This window comes from Canis lupus, chromosome 33 (assembly GCF_048164855.1).
Source record: "Canis lupus baileyi chromosome 33, mCanLup2.hap1, whole genome shotgun sequence".
NCBI classification, from domain to species: domain Eukaryota; kingdom Metazoa; phylum Chordata; class Mammalia; order Carnivora; family Canidae; genus Canis; species Canis lupus.
In genome coordinates this window covers 402,539-419,824 of record NC_132870.1, presented here as the reverse complement: position 1 = coordinate 419,824, position 17,286 = coordinate 402,539, and the positions used below count along the sequence as shown (strand labels likewise).

The 17,286-nt window shown below is 36.2% G+C and overlaps 1 protein-coding gene and 1 long non-coding RNA gene across 7 annotated transcripts in view; one reads left to right on the top strand and one right to left on the bottom strand.

Moving 5' to 3' along the window:
• The window catches only part of LOC140623890 (uncharacterized), a 30,128-nt gene extending 27,746 nt beyond the window's left edge, over nt 1-2,382 (top strand). The window contains exon 4 of the long non-coding RNA XR_012023417.1: nt 2,367-2,382. This is a non-coding gene — a long non-coding RNA (uncharacterized lncRNA). The remainder of the gene's footprint in view (nt 1-2,366) is intronic.
• The window catches only part of USO1 (USO1 vesicle transport factor), an 89,020-nt gene that overhangs the window by 9,367 nt on the left and 62,367 nt on the right, over nt 1-17,286 (bottom strand). For 3 of the 6 annotated variants that reach the window (XM_072810619.1, XM_072810621.1, XM_072810622.1), the window contains 11 exons: nt 16,743-16,921; nt 12,789-12,929; nt 11,028-11,116; nt 10,488-10,642; nt 9,889-10,100; nt 8,307-8,327; nt 4,930-5,040; nt 4,505-4,623; nt 4,174-4,355; nt 3,547-3,668; nt 400-538 (listed from right to left, as the gene is read on the bottom strand). In XM_072810619.1, the coding sequence (XP_072666720.1) occupies nt 400-538; nt 3,547-3,668; nt 4,174-4,355; nt 4,505-4,623; nt 4,930-5,040; nt 8,307-8,327; nt 9,889-10,100; nt 10,488-10,642; nt 11,028-11,116; nt 12,789-12,929; nt 16,743-16,921 (1,470 nt within the window). The remainder of the gene's footprint in view (nt 1-399; nt 539-3,546; nt 3,669-4,173; nt 4,356-4,504; nt 4,624-4,929; nt 5,041-8,306; nt 8,328-9,888; nt 10,101-10,487; nt 10,643-11,027; nt 11,117-12,788; nt 12,930-16,742; nt 16,922-17,286) is intronic. The other 3 variants (XM_072810620.1, XM_072810623.1, XM_072810624.1) reach the window with 1 other exon arrangement.

Genomic DNA, 17,286 nt, shown 5'->3' with positions numbered 1-17,286 from the left:
ACAAGCATCTATTATCAGTTCCATTTTGCAGATAAGGAAATAGAAAGGTTAGAGGAGTCATTCTCAACCAGCTATACATCAGAATCACCTGGGAAAGCTTATAACCATTATTGATGCTTGGCTCCAACCCCAACTAATTCAATCAAACACTTGAGTGGGGTCTCACTATTGGTGGTTTAAAAAAAAAAAAAAAAAAAAAGGTTTCAGGATATTCTAATGAGCAGCCAAGGCTGAGAATCAATGGATCAGATAGCAAGGAACTTGGGACTTCAAACTCCGATTTACACATTTGTTTGTTACAGTGATTAAGGTTAGAGAACGACTAGTCCACAAGAATAATCTATGTGATTTAGTCCAGCTCTGGAGGACACTACAATAGTTATGGCTAGCTATACCTACCTAGCTGTACTTTAAGAAGATTATACTGATCTTTGTGTTGCTGAATCTGAGATACTTGCTGTGTGACTGCTGTCTGAAGCTGTTCATTTTGACATTTTAATGTAGAAATCTGCTGCTTTAATTCCTCAAGTTGCAGATCCTGTGAAATAAAACATAATTCAAGTGTTTTAAATTTATACTAATTAGCATTAGGAAAAAGAACAAATTAAAAATCAGAGATTATTTTGGGTCATGTTATTAAAGTACTCAACACTTCCAGAATCGCTTAGCAATTAAGTAATAATACATTCATGTATGCACCAAGGTCAATTAACATGTAGCAGAACTGTAAACTTTCCAGTACTGCCCCATTAATAAGCACCATGGCACAACCTGCAATACCATTGCAATGTGGGGGACAATTTTAAAAACTCCATTTTATGCTCCAAAAAAACACTTAAAAATTTATATCAAACTATTTAAGAAACTTAGTGTATATACATAAACATACATCTATACTACTTTTAACACAAAAGATAATTCTAGAACAGAGTATTCAGAAGGCCAAAAAAAGAACTTCCAACACTCACCACCCTAATATAACTAATTGGAATTTGATCTAGTTCTTTATTTTCTGCTAATTTTTTCCCCAATTCAAGTGTTTTAAACTTGTCATACCCAGTCCACGTCATTTTGTAGCCTTTACCTACTACTCAATTGTAAGTTCCTCTCATTTCTAGTTTTTTTGCAATCATAACTTCTAATGTTTACATCAGTAAATGCAATATAATTTACATTCAAAAGCAACACCAAAGTTGTTTTCCATTTTTCTAAATAATAATATTATTACAATAAATATCTTATTTTTGTTTTCCTGAATTTTGAAGAATTTCCTTAGGATAGATTCTCAAATGTCATTCACGGTTTATATAAAGATTTTATAGTTCTTACTGCTTACTGCCTAATTGTTAAATGGCATTTTAAATGGTGAGAATATTTAAAATTAACATTTCTAAAGCAGAGTCATTACAGTAATTGTGTCAAATCACTCTTTTCTTCTTCCAAATTAACCATATTTATCAGCCTCAAGTGTGGGCTGTAACATCGTATTACAAGTATTTCTTTTCCATTGCTCTTAAGATATTACATTTTACCATCTGGAAACGACTCCATACTTGTACTAAAATACAGATGAAAAATCCTAATAACCATGCATAGTTTAAGGATTTAAGTTTGAATCATTCAAAGATGATTCTAATTTACTGATCTCCTTATAAACTGAAAAGCTCAGACTGAATGCTAAATATACCACTATGGGGGCAGCGCGGGTGGCTCAGCGGTTTGGTGCTGCCTTCAGCCCAGGGCGTGATCCTGGAGACCCAGGATCGAGACCCACTTTGGGCTCCCTGCATGGAACCTGCTTCTCCCTCTGCCTGTGTGTCTCTGCCTCTCTCTCTCTCTCTCTGTCTCTCATGAATAAATAAATAAAATCTTTTAAACAAACCAACCAACAAACAAACAAACCACTATGTTTTTATTCTTTCTTAGAATTCCAACCTCAACAGTATAGATTGTGGGGAAGAATACAGGGGCAGTTCTCATTTACAGTCCTCTACCGAAGGTCTCACTTGCCACACTTGCCTCAAGCTGTGCATAGTCAGCAGGGGGTGGAAGCCAGTGCAGAGAAGGGAGTGCAACCAGGCCCAGGTGGACTGCCACCCATGTATTGGTTTTAATGACACCAGCATTTTATTTTATTTTTTTTATTTTTTTATTTTTAAATTTTATTTATTTATGATAGTCACACACAGAGAGAGGCAGAGACATAGGCAGAGGGAGAAGCAGGCTCCATGCACCGGGAGCCCGACGTGGGACTCGATCCAGGGTCTCCAGGATCACGCCCTGGCCAAAGGCAGGCGCCAAACCGCTGCGCCACCCAGGGATCCTGACACCAGCATTTTAATAACATCAATAATCTTATTTTCCAGATAATACTGCAGTACTTTTTAGGATTCCAATCAAGGTATACACTGTGTTGAGTTAAATGAAAGAAAACAAGAAACACATTTTGAAGAAATGTAATGGAAAGTTTAAGCTGCTCAACACAATCCAAGAGTGGAGGTTCTCTGGTGTCCTTCCCAGAAAATATCAATTGATGACAGAGGGCAGTTTCGACACTCAGCATCATTCTCCACTCTAATAAATCCACATTCTCTGTTGTTCTCAGTATTGTCTATTCAGTCATGCAAGAAGGAGACCTGAAGATCCTATCTGACCCTTTACATTCCCTTCCATTCACATCCAATCATTACCAAGTCCTGCCAGTTTCCTCCGCTTCCTCTTTCCTTCCCACATTTCTCAGGCCTGTGCCCTCAACAGCACATAGTATGAGTTTGAGAGGCCTGGGAACACCAATCTCTGGAATTCTGTTCTACCAATCACTGAGTGACCCTGGACAAGTTTAAATTTTGTCAGTCCCAAGACTCCTCATTTGTTCTTAAATGAAGATATTAACTACTTTGTAGGGATACTATGAAAATTAAATGAAATAGCATTTAAAATGTATTTTGTGAGAACACAACAAACAAAATATAGCAGCCATTATCCCCACTGTCACCTTCAGCACCCCAGCTCCCTCCCCTAGCCTGTCACAACCAGCTCCTTCCCTCTGGCCTTGCCTCTCAACTGTCTATTCCATGCTGCCACCAAGTGTTCTATGTACATGCCAGTAACAAGTCCTGCCCCTCTTCCCTATCCCTCCTTTGGCCCAGCTTATTTCTAGTTATCCATTTGGGACTCACGTTCTGTTTTCTCCAAGCCCCTGCTCTTACCTAGCTAAATTAGGGGCCTCTCTGTGCTGCCACATACTTTGCATTATCTCTGTCACTAGACTTAATATGTGTGTCACAATAACCTATTGATAGTTTTCTCTGCCCATGACTGCAATAGGGGAACATGTCTGACTCATGCCTTTATCCACAACATCCTGCACAATGCTTAACAAAATATTAAGCTTAATGTATTGAGTACTAAGATAGTTTTGAATTATTGGGGAAAATGAGCTCTACTTTCTGTATCTTCCTGCATATGAAATACCAGGAAAAATTCTTCCCCAAAGTAAAAGAGTATCAGTACATCAGATAGTGTTTACAATTTATCAGTACCTACTTGTTCTCGAATCATATTTTTGTAGTGAGTCACAATACTGTCATGCTGTTCTAATGTTTTCTTCACCTCTTCTTCTTTTTTATCCTCTTCACTGGACTTGTAAATAGCCTTAGTTATCACACCTATAAAAGAAAGCTTATTTAAAATGCATTTGAAAGATTTAAAATCTGGTGTAGTTTAGTTGGTTAAGTGACTGACCCTTGATTTTGAGTCAGGTCATGATCTCAGGGTTGTGGGATTGAGCCCCCACATTGGGCTCTACGCTCAGCACAGAGTCTACTTGAGATTCTCTCCTCCTTCTGCCTCTCTTCCCCCCCAACTCATGCGTGCACCTATGTATGCATACACTCTCTCTCTAAAATAAATAAAATATTTTTAAAAATGTTTAATCCTATTTTATTATTAAGACTCAATCAGCAAAAACATATGGCCTAGCTGCATGATAGATAAGATATAGTCTTTTCAATCTTATTGAATGTCAAAAGTCCTTCCATGAACTATAGACCAAAAGCTAGGAAAAAACCCCTACTTTTAGGCTTACCATATAATCTACATGTGTCCACAATATACATATACAAAATAATCCTAGGTATTTTCTGATGAATATCAATATAAACTCCATCTTACCTTCAAGTTCTTTTACCAGTTTCGTAAACTCATGATCAAATATCATGTATTCTGGACTGGGAAAGTTTGGCTGCGGCTTCTGAGATGCTCTGGAATACAACTCATGTTTGCTAATAAATCCTAGCTTCTCTATGAAGTTTTCTTTGCCAATCCTCTTCTCTATTAGTTGTTTTAGTTTCTCTCTACAGAGATAACCATTATGAGATGCTTTAAAAAAAGTCATAACAAAACATAAAACTTGGTCTACATTATACTTTGGTAGAAAAAATTTATCATTAACCCTTGATGACATTAGCAGGTCATTTTCCCCTAGCATTTCCCCCTTACTTACTTCATGTAGCTCTCAAGTGAGTTATCATTGAAGTAAATTGAAATGCCCAGCAGAAGGGCACATAAGCCTTGGACCAACTGCTCTTCTTCGCCAAGATTTTCTGCAATTTGTCCTGTAAGCTGAAATGTTTGTTAAGGAGACCAATGGTTCATAATATCTAGAGTATTTTATTTTACAGTTTGAATTTGACATACATATCATGTAAGAATTTCTACAAAAAATTCCATATATTGTCTAGACAAGCATAAAATAATGGTACACAGACACACACACATATACAAACCGAGCTCAAGCATCACCACCACCTTAACAGTTTGAAAAGCTGCAACACAGATGAATTCAAATACTTAGAACACAGAACTATCTCTTATTGAGAGAAAGAAATAAAGATACTTACATGTATCTTACTAAAACATAAAGGATACAAATGGAACATTGGCCGAATTGTGAAGAAAATGTGTTACTGCAATGGGACAGTTGCTTAACCAGGTACAAAGCAACATTAATAATCCAACTCTTGTCTGTATTTTGCTTCCCTGCAATAAACAGATAAGTTGTCAGAAATCTCATTTTTTTTTTTCAAACTTAAAGTTGCCCTAAGATCCCCCTCCATTTGCATTAAAAGATCTTTAACATCTTATAAAAGATATGTTAGGAATCCACATGTAAAAAATTGAACGAGAATGCATTTTTGTGTCTCTACAGGCTGTACCTCCCAAAATGAATGAAGAGCAGACATTACAATTGATTTATGTTCATAAGTACATACCATGTTATCTAAAATACTATTAGTAGAAAAACCTGGTCTGCTAAGGAAGATGAATGACATGAATGCTTAAAAAAATTTACCTGAAAACACTTTACATTGATGTTTATGATGTTTCAATCAGAATTTTAAAAACAAGTTTCTGATAAAAGGACAAATTCTACCTCCTTCAAAAAACATTGGGAAAAAGAAAAAGAAATAATCTCCTGAATTACTCAAATTCCATTAGAGAATATACTCCCTAACAAGAATAATAAACCATGTTGTAAGCTCACTGAAACATGCCAGATAATGAGAATCAAAAATACAAGAAAGAAAAAGGTTTATTTAAATCAGCCAACTGCCCCAACCACTAACGATACCACTCCAACTATGGTTGAACCATTTTGAAATGGTTTTTGAAAACCATTTTTGAAACTAGCAAATTTTGAAATTTGCAAACTAGCAAATTTTGAAAACTAGCAAATCCATCAAAATGACAGTTTCCTAAATTTTAATAAACTAAAGGATAAGAACAGCAAAGTTAAACAAAACTAGTTAGAATCAGTTAGAAGATAGAATGCAACACCCCTCTTAAACTATGGTAACAAAAGAAGATAAAGTACTCAGGAGCCTAACCAATACTGTGTAACACCTAAACGAGGCTGGGGCATGTAGGTGTCCTGGTCAGTTAAGGTTATCAGCCAACTCTTGATTTCAGCTCAGGTCATGATCTCAGGGTCCTGGAATACAGCGCTGCCTACTGCCCCCCATCTGGGCTCCAAGCTCAGTGGGGAGTCTACTTCAGGATTTCTTTCTACTTGTGCCCCCTCCTCCATTTTCTCTAAAATAAATAAATAAACCTTTTAAAAAAAAGCCTAAAAAAGAAAAAAAGCCTATATGAGGAAAATTTAAAAACACTCCTACAAAGCACAAAAGTAGATCTAAAACAGTAGAAAGATACCATGTCCTTAGAAAAAGTCAAGATCATGAAGATATTAATGCTATGTTAATCTATAAAACTCATGTAATCCAAATAAAAATACCAAAAGGTTTTTCTTCTCCCCACAGAACTAAACAACCAGGTTCCTGAGTTCATCTGGATGGGAATTAAAAGAACCAAAGCTTCTACTGTCCTACCTTGTGCAAGTTCAATACGCTATGTGGGCCCCAATCTCCTCATTTAGTTAAGAGAGGCCTTTGGATTAAATAATCTCAAATACAGAAGTTAAAGGGATAGGCTCAGAATACCAGGATTTGTATCCTGGTTCTAAAACTCAACAGCATGAAACCTTATCGTTATCCTTCAACAGGAGAAATAGTCAATATCCATTTCATAGAATTGTGGAGTGGATTAAATGGGTTAATGCTGAAATTATAATTTTAGAGCATTCTGAGGGTTTAGTTACTAGAAATCACAGATTTTACAGGATGGAAGAGAATCACAAACAAAATAAACAAAGCTGAATCATCTTATCTTTAACATAAATTATTATGTTTTCCTTACAATTTTCTAAATAAAAATCCCTCTTATTCCTACTTGGTGGATTTCAAGTTTAGTATTTTTTTTTTTAAGATTTTATTTATTTATTCACGAGAGACTCAGAGAGAGAGGCAGAGGCAACACAGGCAGAGGGAGAATCAGCCTCCATGCAGTGAGCCCGATGTGGGACTTGATCCCGGGACCCCAGGATCATGCCCTGGGCCAAAGACAGACACCTAACCGGCTGAGCCACCCAGGCATCCCACACGTTTAGTATTTCACATTGTTTATAAAAATATAAAAATAAAAATATAAAAGCTGGGCTGGCTCAGCTGGTTAAGCGTCTGCCTTCACTCAGGTCAGGATCCTAGGGTCCTGCTTCTCATCGAGCTCCTTGCTCAGTGGGGAGCCTGCTTCTCTCTTTCCCTCTGTGTGCATGCACGCGCACTCTCTCTCTCTCAAATAAAATCTTTAAAAACAGATACAAAAAGCTAACATTTTAAACTTCTACTCTTCAAGTATTAAAATGAGGTTCTAGAATATTATGATTAGATTCACTTTTTAGCAGTGGCCTCTGGGGATAGACAATTAATAGGAAAGGGGCATGATGAAACTTTCTGATATTATAAAAATGTTCTACATCTTGTTCTGGGTGGTGGTTACAGAGGTATATTCACCTATCAAAAATCATCTAATTGCATACTTAAGGTCTGTACATTTTACCGTAAGTTGTACCTCCAAAATAATTCCCTTCTAAATGATTCACATGTATACTTTTAAAATACCTAATATCAAAAATTCTGGAAGCTAAACCTGCCAAGTATATCTGTGTATGTATTAACAGGTGTTAAATCATGCTCATACAAAGATACAATTTCTAACAGGATCTCAGTTTATTATTATCAACACTGCACAACTTAACCAAACTTAAATAATAAAATACACTCCTTTTTTTGCCAAACACACTCCACGCAAAAAAAATCAAGACCAAACTTCCCAACACACATCAAAAACAAATCCCCATTGGTAATTGTACCATATGTGTTACATCCAGAATAACCGATAATATTTAATTCAGAAATCTTTCACATTACAAAATTATACTTACTATTGTACATTTTCACTAAACTAAGTAACATAAAAGTCATCACATTCTTTCATGTACTGACTATCTAAAGACAAAATTCTTAACCCTAAATTTTACTAGCTTCGAAATGGTTTCAGGGGGAAATAAAGAAGCAAGCTTAGGTGAAGAAACACACACGCGCACACACACAAAACCACCAAAAAACCCAAACCAAGGAATTCCAGAAAGTGCAAGCATACCCAAAGGAAGCACAAGTATAGCTTCAGACTCATTCCCACAGTTCTTAGTAATACCACTACATGGAGAAAACATCCCACAGAGAAAAACTGGAGAGCCACTTATGATGAGAGAAACTTGCTGATGCATGAAAGTGTGAGTAGAATACAACTTTAAACAAGCAGTTAAAAAAAACCATCAGCAAAACCCAAGACAAAGAAAAGCCTTGTTGTAAGAGGGAAATGCCTAAGCTGAAACAAGCAATACATACCCGTCTGTCGATCTTATCACCCTGCAAATTATACATTACAAATTACTCACAAATATTACTGCTTTAGAAAAATTTAACTCTAGAAAAATCACTCACAGATGGTCCCCCTACAAACCCACACCAATAACTTGGGACAGGATAGTTCTAATCTTGTATTATATAATAATACATCTACATTTTGGAGGAGAGGGGATCATTTTATAGCACTGTGGGAAGATACCATTCTTGAGAATTTCTCATTATGCATTAATTGTGAATACAATGTTAGAACAAAGTCTCTCTGGTGGCAGTGGTCAGTTAATTGCTGTTTGGCTTAAGAGAATCTGTTTTCAACAGCAACATGAGAATGACAAGTATTAAATACATAAGAATATGAATATTTGGGGGTAGTTTTTTCAAATCATTAATAAATAAATGAGGGCAGCCTGGGTGGCCCAGCGGTTTAGTGCCTGCCCTTGGCCCGGGGCGTGATCCTGAAGTCCCACGTCAGGCTCCCAGTAAGGAGCCTGCTTCTCTCTCTGCTTATGTCTCTGACTCTCTCTCTCTCTCTCTCAAGAATAAATAAAATCTTAAAAAAAAAAAGATAAATCAAAAATAAAATAGGCTTTCAATCTAAGTAAACAGATTTTAAACAACAAGGAAGTGTACAACCCCTTTTCCACTATGTTAATTCTTAACTTTTAATTTATAGCTTCCTGTGGATGGCATGGGTGTCTCTTTAAAAACTCACAATAAAACAAATCAACAAGTGTGACAAAATTAAAAATTAAGAAGGACACAGCACCTTATCACAGGGAGGAGGCAGGCAGGAAAACTCCAATGGACAGGATGATTTTAGATTTAAGTATACTTTTACTTTGTATGACTGCTGATAGCTGTAGTTTCATTAAAGAGAGAACCTGAACTATTCAACAGCAAGGTTGGTGCATGGGCATAAATCATGCAGGAGTAAGTGACATTCTTAAATACCTTAGCATCCACACTTCAGTTAAGCTATGATGTTCTCGTTAGGGGTCTAGAGGAATGCAGTTACGTTTTTTTCCATTTTACTAGCTAAATGATATGCCTTAGGGTTTCGATGATTTGAGTGCTCATAAACATCAAGGAGTACAATGTTTAACTATGCAAGCAATGGACTGGTATTCTCACTTTGTTTCCTGAAAGAAGAGTGACTGGCTTGGGAAGAGAAAGAGGGAAGTATGCAGCTAGGAACTTTGTTCTATTCCTTCTTATAAACTGACCCAAATTCGCCTATAGAGCAGAACAAGAAAAGGACATGCACAACACTGTGGATGCTGTAGAAGGAACAAAAAGAAAAAAACAAAACACCTTTCTGTCCAGAATACATGTTTCCATCATGAAGCAGACCTTAATGACTAGTTGGCAAAACCACTCATGTAAGAATATTTATTGCTTTCTCTCCAGACTGTTTCTTGTTACAACAAGCCAAGGAGGAGGTAAGTCCATGCCTATTTCCCTTTTCATCTGTGTCTAAGGATATGCTAAAATTCTTGTATCCTTGACATAAAAATGTAGTGCTGAAACCTTTTCCCCCTCAGAGAAGTTCTGCTCGCCACTTTACCTGTGAAAGGATGTTGGTGCACTGTTGTAATAAAGAAACTGGAGGGTTGCCGATACTTGTAGCAAGCTGAACCCTGAGCAACTGTTCTTTCTGGGTAGCGTTTTCTTGCAAAGCATGGGCAAGGGCCACAGCTGCACACCAGTTTGAAAGTGAATCAGTAGAAAATAAACCTCCGCACAGTAACTGACCAGCTGAGACAGAGTTACCTGTTGCTACAAAGATAGGAGGCAGATGATAATAAAAAATTAAATGTTTTACACACACACAAATCGTATGATATACTATTTTTAAATCTGTTAATTAGCGGTATTAGGTGACACTTTTAAAAGTCTGCTTTTCAAAACAAAATTAAAGGACCTTGGAAGAAGAGTGGCAGAACAAAGAAATATTAGAACATTTTAGGGATCAAACTGAGGAGATGATGATATTCCAGAAAATGACCATCTTAATTAAAAGCTGCATTTCTAAAGCAAATTCAAGGAAATGCCATACTTTAAATATTCCACTACACCAGGGTCTGTTATCATTTATGACACATTTTATCATTAAAAACTTTAAAGACTACTTTTCAAAACAGAAATTAGAACAAAATTATTTACCATCAATAGTGGAAGGTAGAAGCGTTGACACAATTTCTCCTTGTCCTTTTTGGTTTTTATATAAGAAACACTGGAAACAATAGAGAACAGCACAGCGCAGTACAAACGGCTGCCTTTCATTAACCATGGACATGAGAAGTACTACAATTGCTGGTCTGTTGTGTTAAAAAAAAAAAAAAAAGAACAAAAGAAACGTTTGCGACCCAACTACATGAATCAATAACCAGTCATAGCTGCTGACTGAAGAACCTGAACCAGAACGCCAGCAGGTTAATATTTCCATCTCCACCTTGCAGAAATGATAACTGCAGCATAACTCCATTTGCTTATGGCACAGTGGAGGTAGAAGAGCCCAAATACCTAAGCTCCAAGGACTGCAAACTCTTTTTAAAATACCAACATGTTTATCTTGTCAGGTAATTTCTAGTTTCAAAACCTACAGCTCAACTTCTTAGGAGAAGATGTATATATGAGATATCCTAAAGACTCAAAGTAAGTTTTGACTTTCTCAAAGGAATCACAGTATTTCCCTTTTCCTACCTTGGGGGGTTTGAAGGTGCATTTACAGAAGCAAAGTAGTCTTGGTTCACTTGGTAGCCTCGAATAACTTCTGATACAGTATTAATGGTCTATGGGGGGGGGGAATAAAAATTTAGAGAGAGTAAGTCAAGGAAGAAAACCTGTTTTCAAAAGAAGAAAATGTTATATATCCTTCTGTGTTTTGCTTTTAAATGCCAAAATTCAGACACACAAAAAAAGCAGTGACAGCATTATAATCGTCTAACACTTTTGAAATAACATTTTAAAACATTAAGTGCAGGCCTTTAATTAGAAAATAACACCGAACTACAAGCATTTAAAATATCAAAAAACTCAAATTAATAGTATCCTCAAAAAAAAAAAAAAATAGTATCCTCTAAGAGAATCTATTTCTACAAAACAAGGATGCTTTAAGATAAAAATCAGAGAACAAATTTAAAATATAATAAAATTTCAATGTAAGGACAACGCTGAAAATACTTCCAAGAAAATAGAATAAAAAGACAAACTAGGTCCACAGAAAGTCCAACAACCTATTAATGTGGTTTGCAGAAACAGAACATAAAAGAAAAAAATTATCAAGAGACGTAAAAAACATTCTCAGGACTGAAGGACACATGTCTATAGTTTGAAAGGGCCCAGTGAGTGTCAAAAATAATTGGGGAGGGCAACAACAAAAAAAGATCTGTAGTACTGCACATCATCAGTGTATTTCAGGAAGCCAGAGAGAAAGACAAGATCCCAAAAATTTCTAGAAGAAAAAAAGATTATGTAAAAAGGATTAAGATTAAAAATGGCTTCAGATTTCTTAACGGCAGCTCTGAAATAATGTTCTGAAAGTTGTGTTATGATTTCACCTCTGAATCCACACCTACCCAAATATTAGAGTAACTCTCAAAGTAGAAGCATGACATGAAAGAGTTAAAAACAAGTTCACACACACAAAAAAACAAGTTCACTTGCCATTTACTGTTTTCAGGAAGTTAAATAACTAAGATAATAAGCCAAAAGGTGGGGGATAAAGTCTTGGAATCCTGATAACTCAGGGAGTCAAGAGAGAAGTAAAAAGAAGTCCTAGGGGGATGGTGAAAGTCCCAGGACAAGAGATGTGCACAGAAGAAGAAAATAACCAGCCCGTGTTGGAGCAGGGGGGATGGAAGGCTTCCAGAAAGAAAAATGTCTGGGATGGAAACGACATGTTAAACCGGTGATGGTATTCATATGCAGGCATACAGAAAATCAGTAAGATGAAAAAAGAACACTACTACAACTCAGGAAGGAGAGAAGGATATTTAAAAAAGGTATTAGGGTTCTGGCTTATAGGAAACAGTTTTTATGTAGTCATAAAATTATAAACCCTGATGATTGATATAAATACAAACATCAGGGGAAAAGAATTTATAATTCTAGGAGTATGTAAGACTATTTAAGTCTGAAGTCTTATTTGACTAAGTCATACTGTTCTCAAAATTAAAAACGTAAATCACACTGTGCCCTCCTGTTGAATACAATAAATTTTATGAGAAATCCTGGAAGCTTTAACATTATTTATAGACTATTAAACTTGAGAAATGAGTACTTTTTGGGCTTAATACTGTCATCATTATGCCAATTATATTTTAGTAGGATCAATAAGGAATTTAGCATATAAAAATGGTTAACTTTCACTGTTTTTTTTTCTGTAGCTGTCTGTCATCTAGTGCTTCTTAGGATTCCCAGTTTCAACTTCCACAGAGTAGCCCCTGCCTTCACGTGGTTTACCTCGGTCAGGATATCAGCAGGAACTCCAGTAGCCATTAGGATAGTGCAGAGCTGCTGCAGTAAGCCACACTGGAACATAGCTTTCTGGCAGCTACTGGTGGCACCAGGAGGGTTGGTGGGAGATACCAGTACACGAACGAGCTGAGAAAGAAAGAGAAAACAAAATTTGTCTTTAAAGATTTTAGAAGTTTTGAGGGAAATTATCTACATAAACAAGAATATTTTTGTGAAGGATTCCCTCACCTACTCAGCCAGAGCTAGGTGCTCTTCCCTTCATGCTTTCACGGCACTAGTTCTGTTATAGTACATTGTACATTATTACGCCATTTGCTCCAGTTTGTCTTCTCCAGGTGATTGTGAGCTCCCAAACCAGACACTGCCTCAGTCACTTTTGTATTCCAGAGAATGAGCCCAGTATTAATCGTATATATTTTATTCAATAAATTAATGAATGAATATGTAACAGGGTGGCACATTTCTTATCAAATAAAGATGAACTACCTAATTAGAGAGTAGATCTGAAAACAGAATGGCTTGAGATGTGACAAATTCCCCTTAAACTGGAGATACTTAAAGAGAGACTAAAACTACAACTGAACACATGGTAGAAGATATCTGCATTAGGCAAGGGGTTCCTCATTGACTACTAATGCTAATTAAATCCTTATGGGGCAGCCAGGGTGGCTCAGCGGTTTAGCGCTGCCTTCAGCCCGGGGTATGATCCTGGAGACCCAGGATGGAATCCCATGTCAGGCTTCCCACATGGAGCCTGCTTCTCCCTCTGCCTGTGTCTCTGCCTCTCTCTCTGTGTCTCTCATGAATAAATAAATAAAATCTTTTTAAAAAAAATCCTTATGGCTCTACGATTAGCTGAACCTGAACATGGAAACTGAGAAACATAAAAAAATGTCACCCCAAATATGCGTGTATAAAATCTTATATATTAAGATCAAATGGGAAATTTATGACAATACTTTATTAAATGGGTTAATACATTGATGTCACTACAGAGAGGCTTTAGGATTACCTATTGGTTCATATCCTTAGACCTTTCCAGTTAGGCCTCCATGGTTTTTTGTTTTTTTTTAATTTATTCTCCTCCTACCCTTATGTGAAAAAATACATATATTTAAAGCAAATACCAAGCTAGATGTCAGTTCTCCCATAAATATTTCTTTATGCATCTCTACCTAAAAAAGATATTTATTTATTTATTAGATTTTATTTTATTCATCAGAGACCGAGAGAGAGAGAGAGAGAGAGGCAGAGACATAGGCAGAGGGAGAAGCAGGCTCCATGCAGGGAGCCCGATGTGGGACTCAATCTTGGGTCTCCAGGATCACGCCCTATGCTGAAGGTGATGCCAAACCACTGAGCCACCTGGGCTGCCCTAAAAAGGATTTTAAAAAACATAATCATCATGCCATTACTGTACTTAACTAAATCAACAATAATTCCTTAATATCATCTAATAGCAGTTGAGTATCTTTATTGATGATGTAAAAAAAGAAAAGATAATTATCAATTTTCTAGATGACAGAAAAGTAGGAAAAGGTGACCGAAGAACGAGGGAATACTTAATATAAGGATAAGAAAACAATGGAAAGACTTAATAACAACATTAAAATATGTAAAATACCATAAGGAATGGACTTGTATTTTCCCAGAGAGCAAAACAAGGGGACGCTTGCAGGAGCTTTATCAAGACAGATTTTGACTCATTATACAGATTTTTAAAAAAAATTTTTTTAAGATTTTATTTATTTACGAGAGAGAGAGAGAAAGGCAGGGACACAGGCAGAGGGAGAAACAGGCTCCATGCAGGGAGCCCTACATGGGACTCGATCCTGGGTCTCCAGGATCGCACCCTGGGCTGAAGGTGGCGCTAAACCGCTGAGCCACCTAGGCTGCCTGGATTAAGTTTTTAATAACTAGAATTACCCAAAAATGAAAAGGATTCTCTCATAAGGTAATGAGCTTTCTGAGAGTTGCTGGCAGTATCTGACCAAAAAAATGGTATATAAGCGTATATACATGCCTATAGGAATAGGAGGTGGAACTATTCATAACACTATCATTCCAGGACAAAATTAAAATGTTTTATGACCAAAAAACTTTTCAAAAAGATGCTTTCCCCAAATTTAATCTATAAAATCTGAATAAAATATCCTCAAACACATCAAATTCAACTTTTAGAATTTTTGAAATCAATCATGATTTCAACTGCAAAGATGAATAATTTCAGTTAGGATGTTATCTATCCAAATAGGACCGTTTATCATTTTTTATGCATTTTCATTTGGTGTGTAATAGAGAACTGGAAGTACAAGCAACCCTACATAAAACAGGTCAAATAGCAGAAGATAACCTGTTCAGCCTGTGAAGTCATGAATGTATCAACTACTCAATCTTTGAGATGAAGAATATATTAAATTGAATTAAAATCAGTTTCTTTATTTTGAAGTTTATGTTTAAGATTTTATTCACTTTTTATTAGTCAAGAATACTCAAAGAACCAATTTACTATGTACCTAAAATACTATATATTTTTGTTGATATTCAGCATTCTAGTCTACGTTTTTCGTGGTAAAACAACTTTACTTTTTAGAGAGTGATACTTTCTTACATAGTACTCTAAACTATAAAATATGCGTGGACTCCTCCAGCACTTTAAATCTTCTCTGCTTGGCAAGATATATATGTTTTTGCACATCACCAGATCCTTTCACTGTCTAATCCCATTTTGAAAGAGGAATTTCCTTTATTAAGGAAGTGGTATTGAGCAAAGATACCAAGTTCAGTATTTTGAAAGTAACAAAACTAACACAGTCTCGAAATGTGTAATACTAACATGTGAAAATAGAAACGAAGTGGGGAGTATAAACTAGATTTTATCCATGTTCTCCTGTAGAATATTTTCCTAATCATTTTTAGGCGTATTTTATATAGCTAGTTACCTGTATAGGGTAACTATAATTTATTATCTAAATTGGGACCCTTTAGATGTGGAGGATACTATAATAGTAATTACAAAATAGATACTAGCTGGCAAAATGGGGCATCTGGTCACCCTAATTATCCAATCAACCTACATAGCCAACTCCCAGGGCACGCAGCGATATTCAGACTCCAGTTACTAGAGAAAACATCTATCTAGTTTTGAGGAAAACAACTTCAGAGATGCAGGCACAGTTCAGAGATAGTCAAAGACCCACAATAATCACCAGAGAGTGAGTAAACTGGGAGGCTCGTGTATAAAAACTTAAAGGACTGAAAAGGAATAATGAAGAAGTAAAATACTTCAAAGAATTTCACATATTCTCTGATGCAGAAATCATTTGGGATCCTACTGTCTTCACTTTTACTGTCCATCACCACAAAGCTTTCACCATAAAGCTTAAATAAAATTACAGGTGATATGTCAGTTTAACTTGTGTCAGACTCTAAAACAGTTTATTAGTCTTTGGGGGCAGGCACATTATCATTCATTTCCTAGTAGTCAGTGCCTAGCTTTCAGTAAATGTTTACTGAATTAATTTATTTGCTGAACGTAATATTCTGAACATTAAAGCTTTAAATGAAGAAAGCAAATTTTAAAAATTCAAATCAATAATCTAACCTATTATTCTCTGAGTGCAAAACCATCAAGACACTATAAATTTGGATTTGCTTTAAAAAAAATCCAGCAGGGCAAGAGAGGGGAATAAAAGATGAAAAAAACTTGCCAGTTGTTAATAATTATTGAAGCTGAGTGATGGGTGTATGTAATGGGGGTGGGGAGTCGGAGGTTAATGGCAGAGGATCTTTGAGCGTAACTGCAAATCTTTATATTAGGTTTTTTTAAGCCCATCTGAAACCAACTCAACATCCTAAATTTATCAAACATAAGCAATCTTCTTTTTGAAAGGAACATTGTCAAAATTCTTATGACATTTATGTCTAACTACAGTATACCTGTAGCATTACGTGCAGATTAGTCACTTTCTGCGCAGACCAGCCAGAATTTTCATCTCCAACATCAAACCAAGGTTTCATACGTTGAATATATGAGCCTTCTTTAAAAAAATTTTGATTGGAATTGTTGTTTTTTAACAAGTTTTGGAGCAAAATCAGACAATCTTCTACCACTATACCTGAGGAAAGAATGTAAAATTAGAGTGTTAAGGCTGATAAAACCTGAAGGAAAATTCAACCCCCAAACACTTTGGGGGGATGGCAGAGGATCTTTTTTGTTTTTTAAAGATTTTATTTATTTATTTTAGACACAGAGTGCATGCACATGTGTGTGTGTGCAGGTGAGGAGCAAAAAGGGAGGGAGAGGGACTAGCAGACTCCACTCCATGCTGAGTGCAGAACCTGAGGCTATGCTCCATCTCACGACCCTGAGATCATGACCTGAGCTAACATCAAGAGTCAGATGCTTAACTGACTGAGTCACCCAGATCCCCACAACCAAATACTTTTAAAAAGACAAATCTCTGAGCTGAGCATTTCTTCA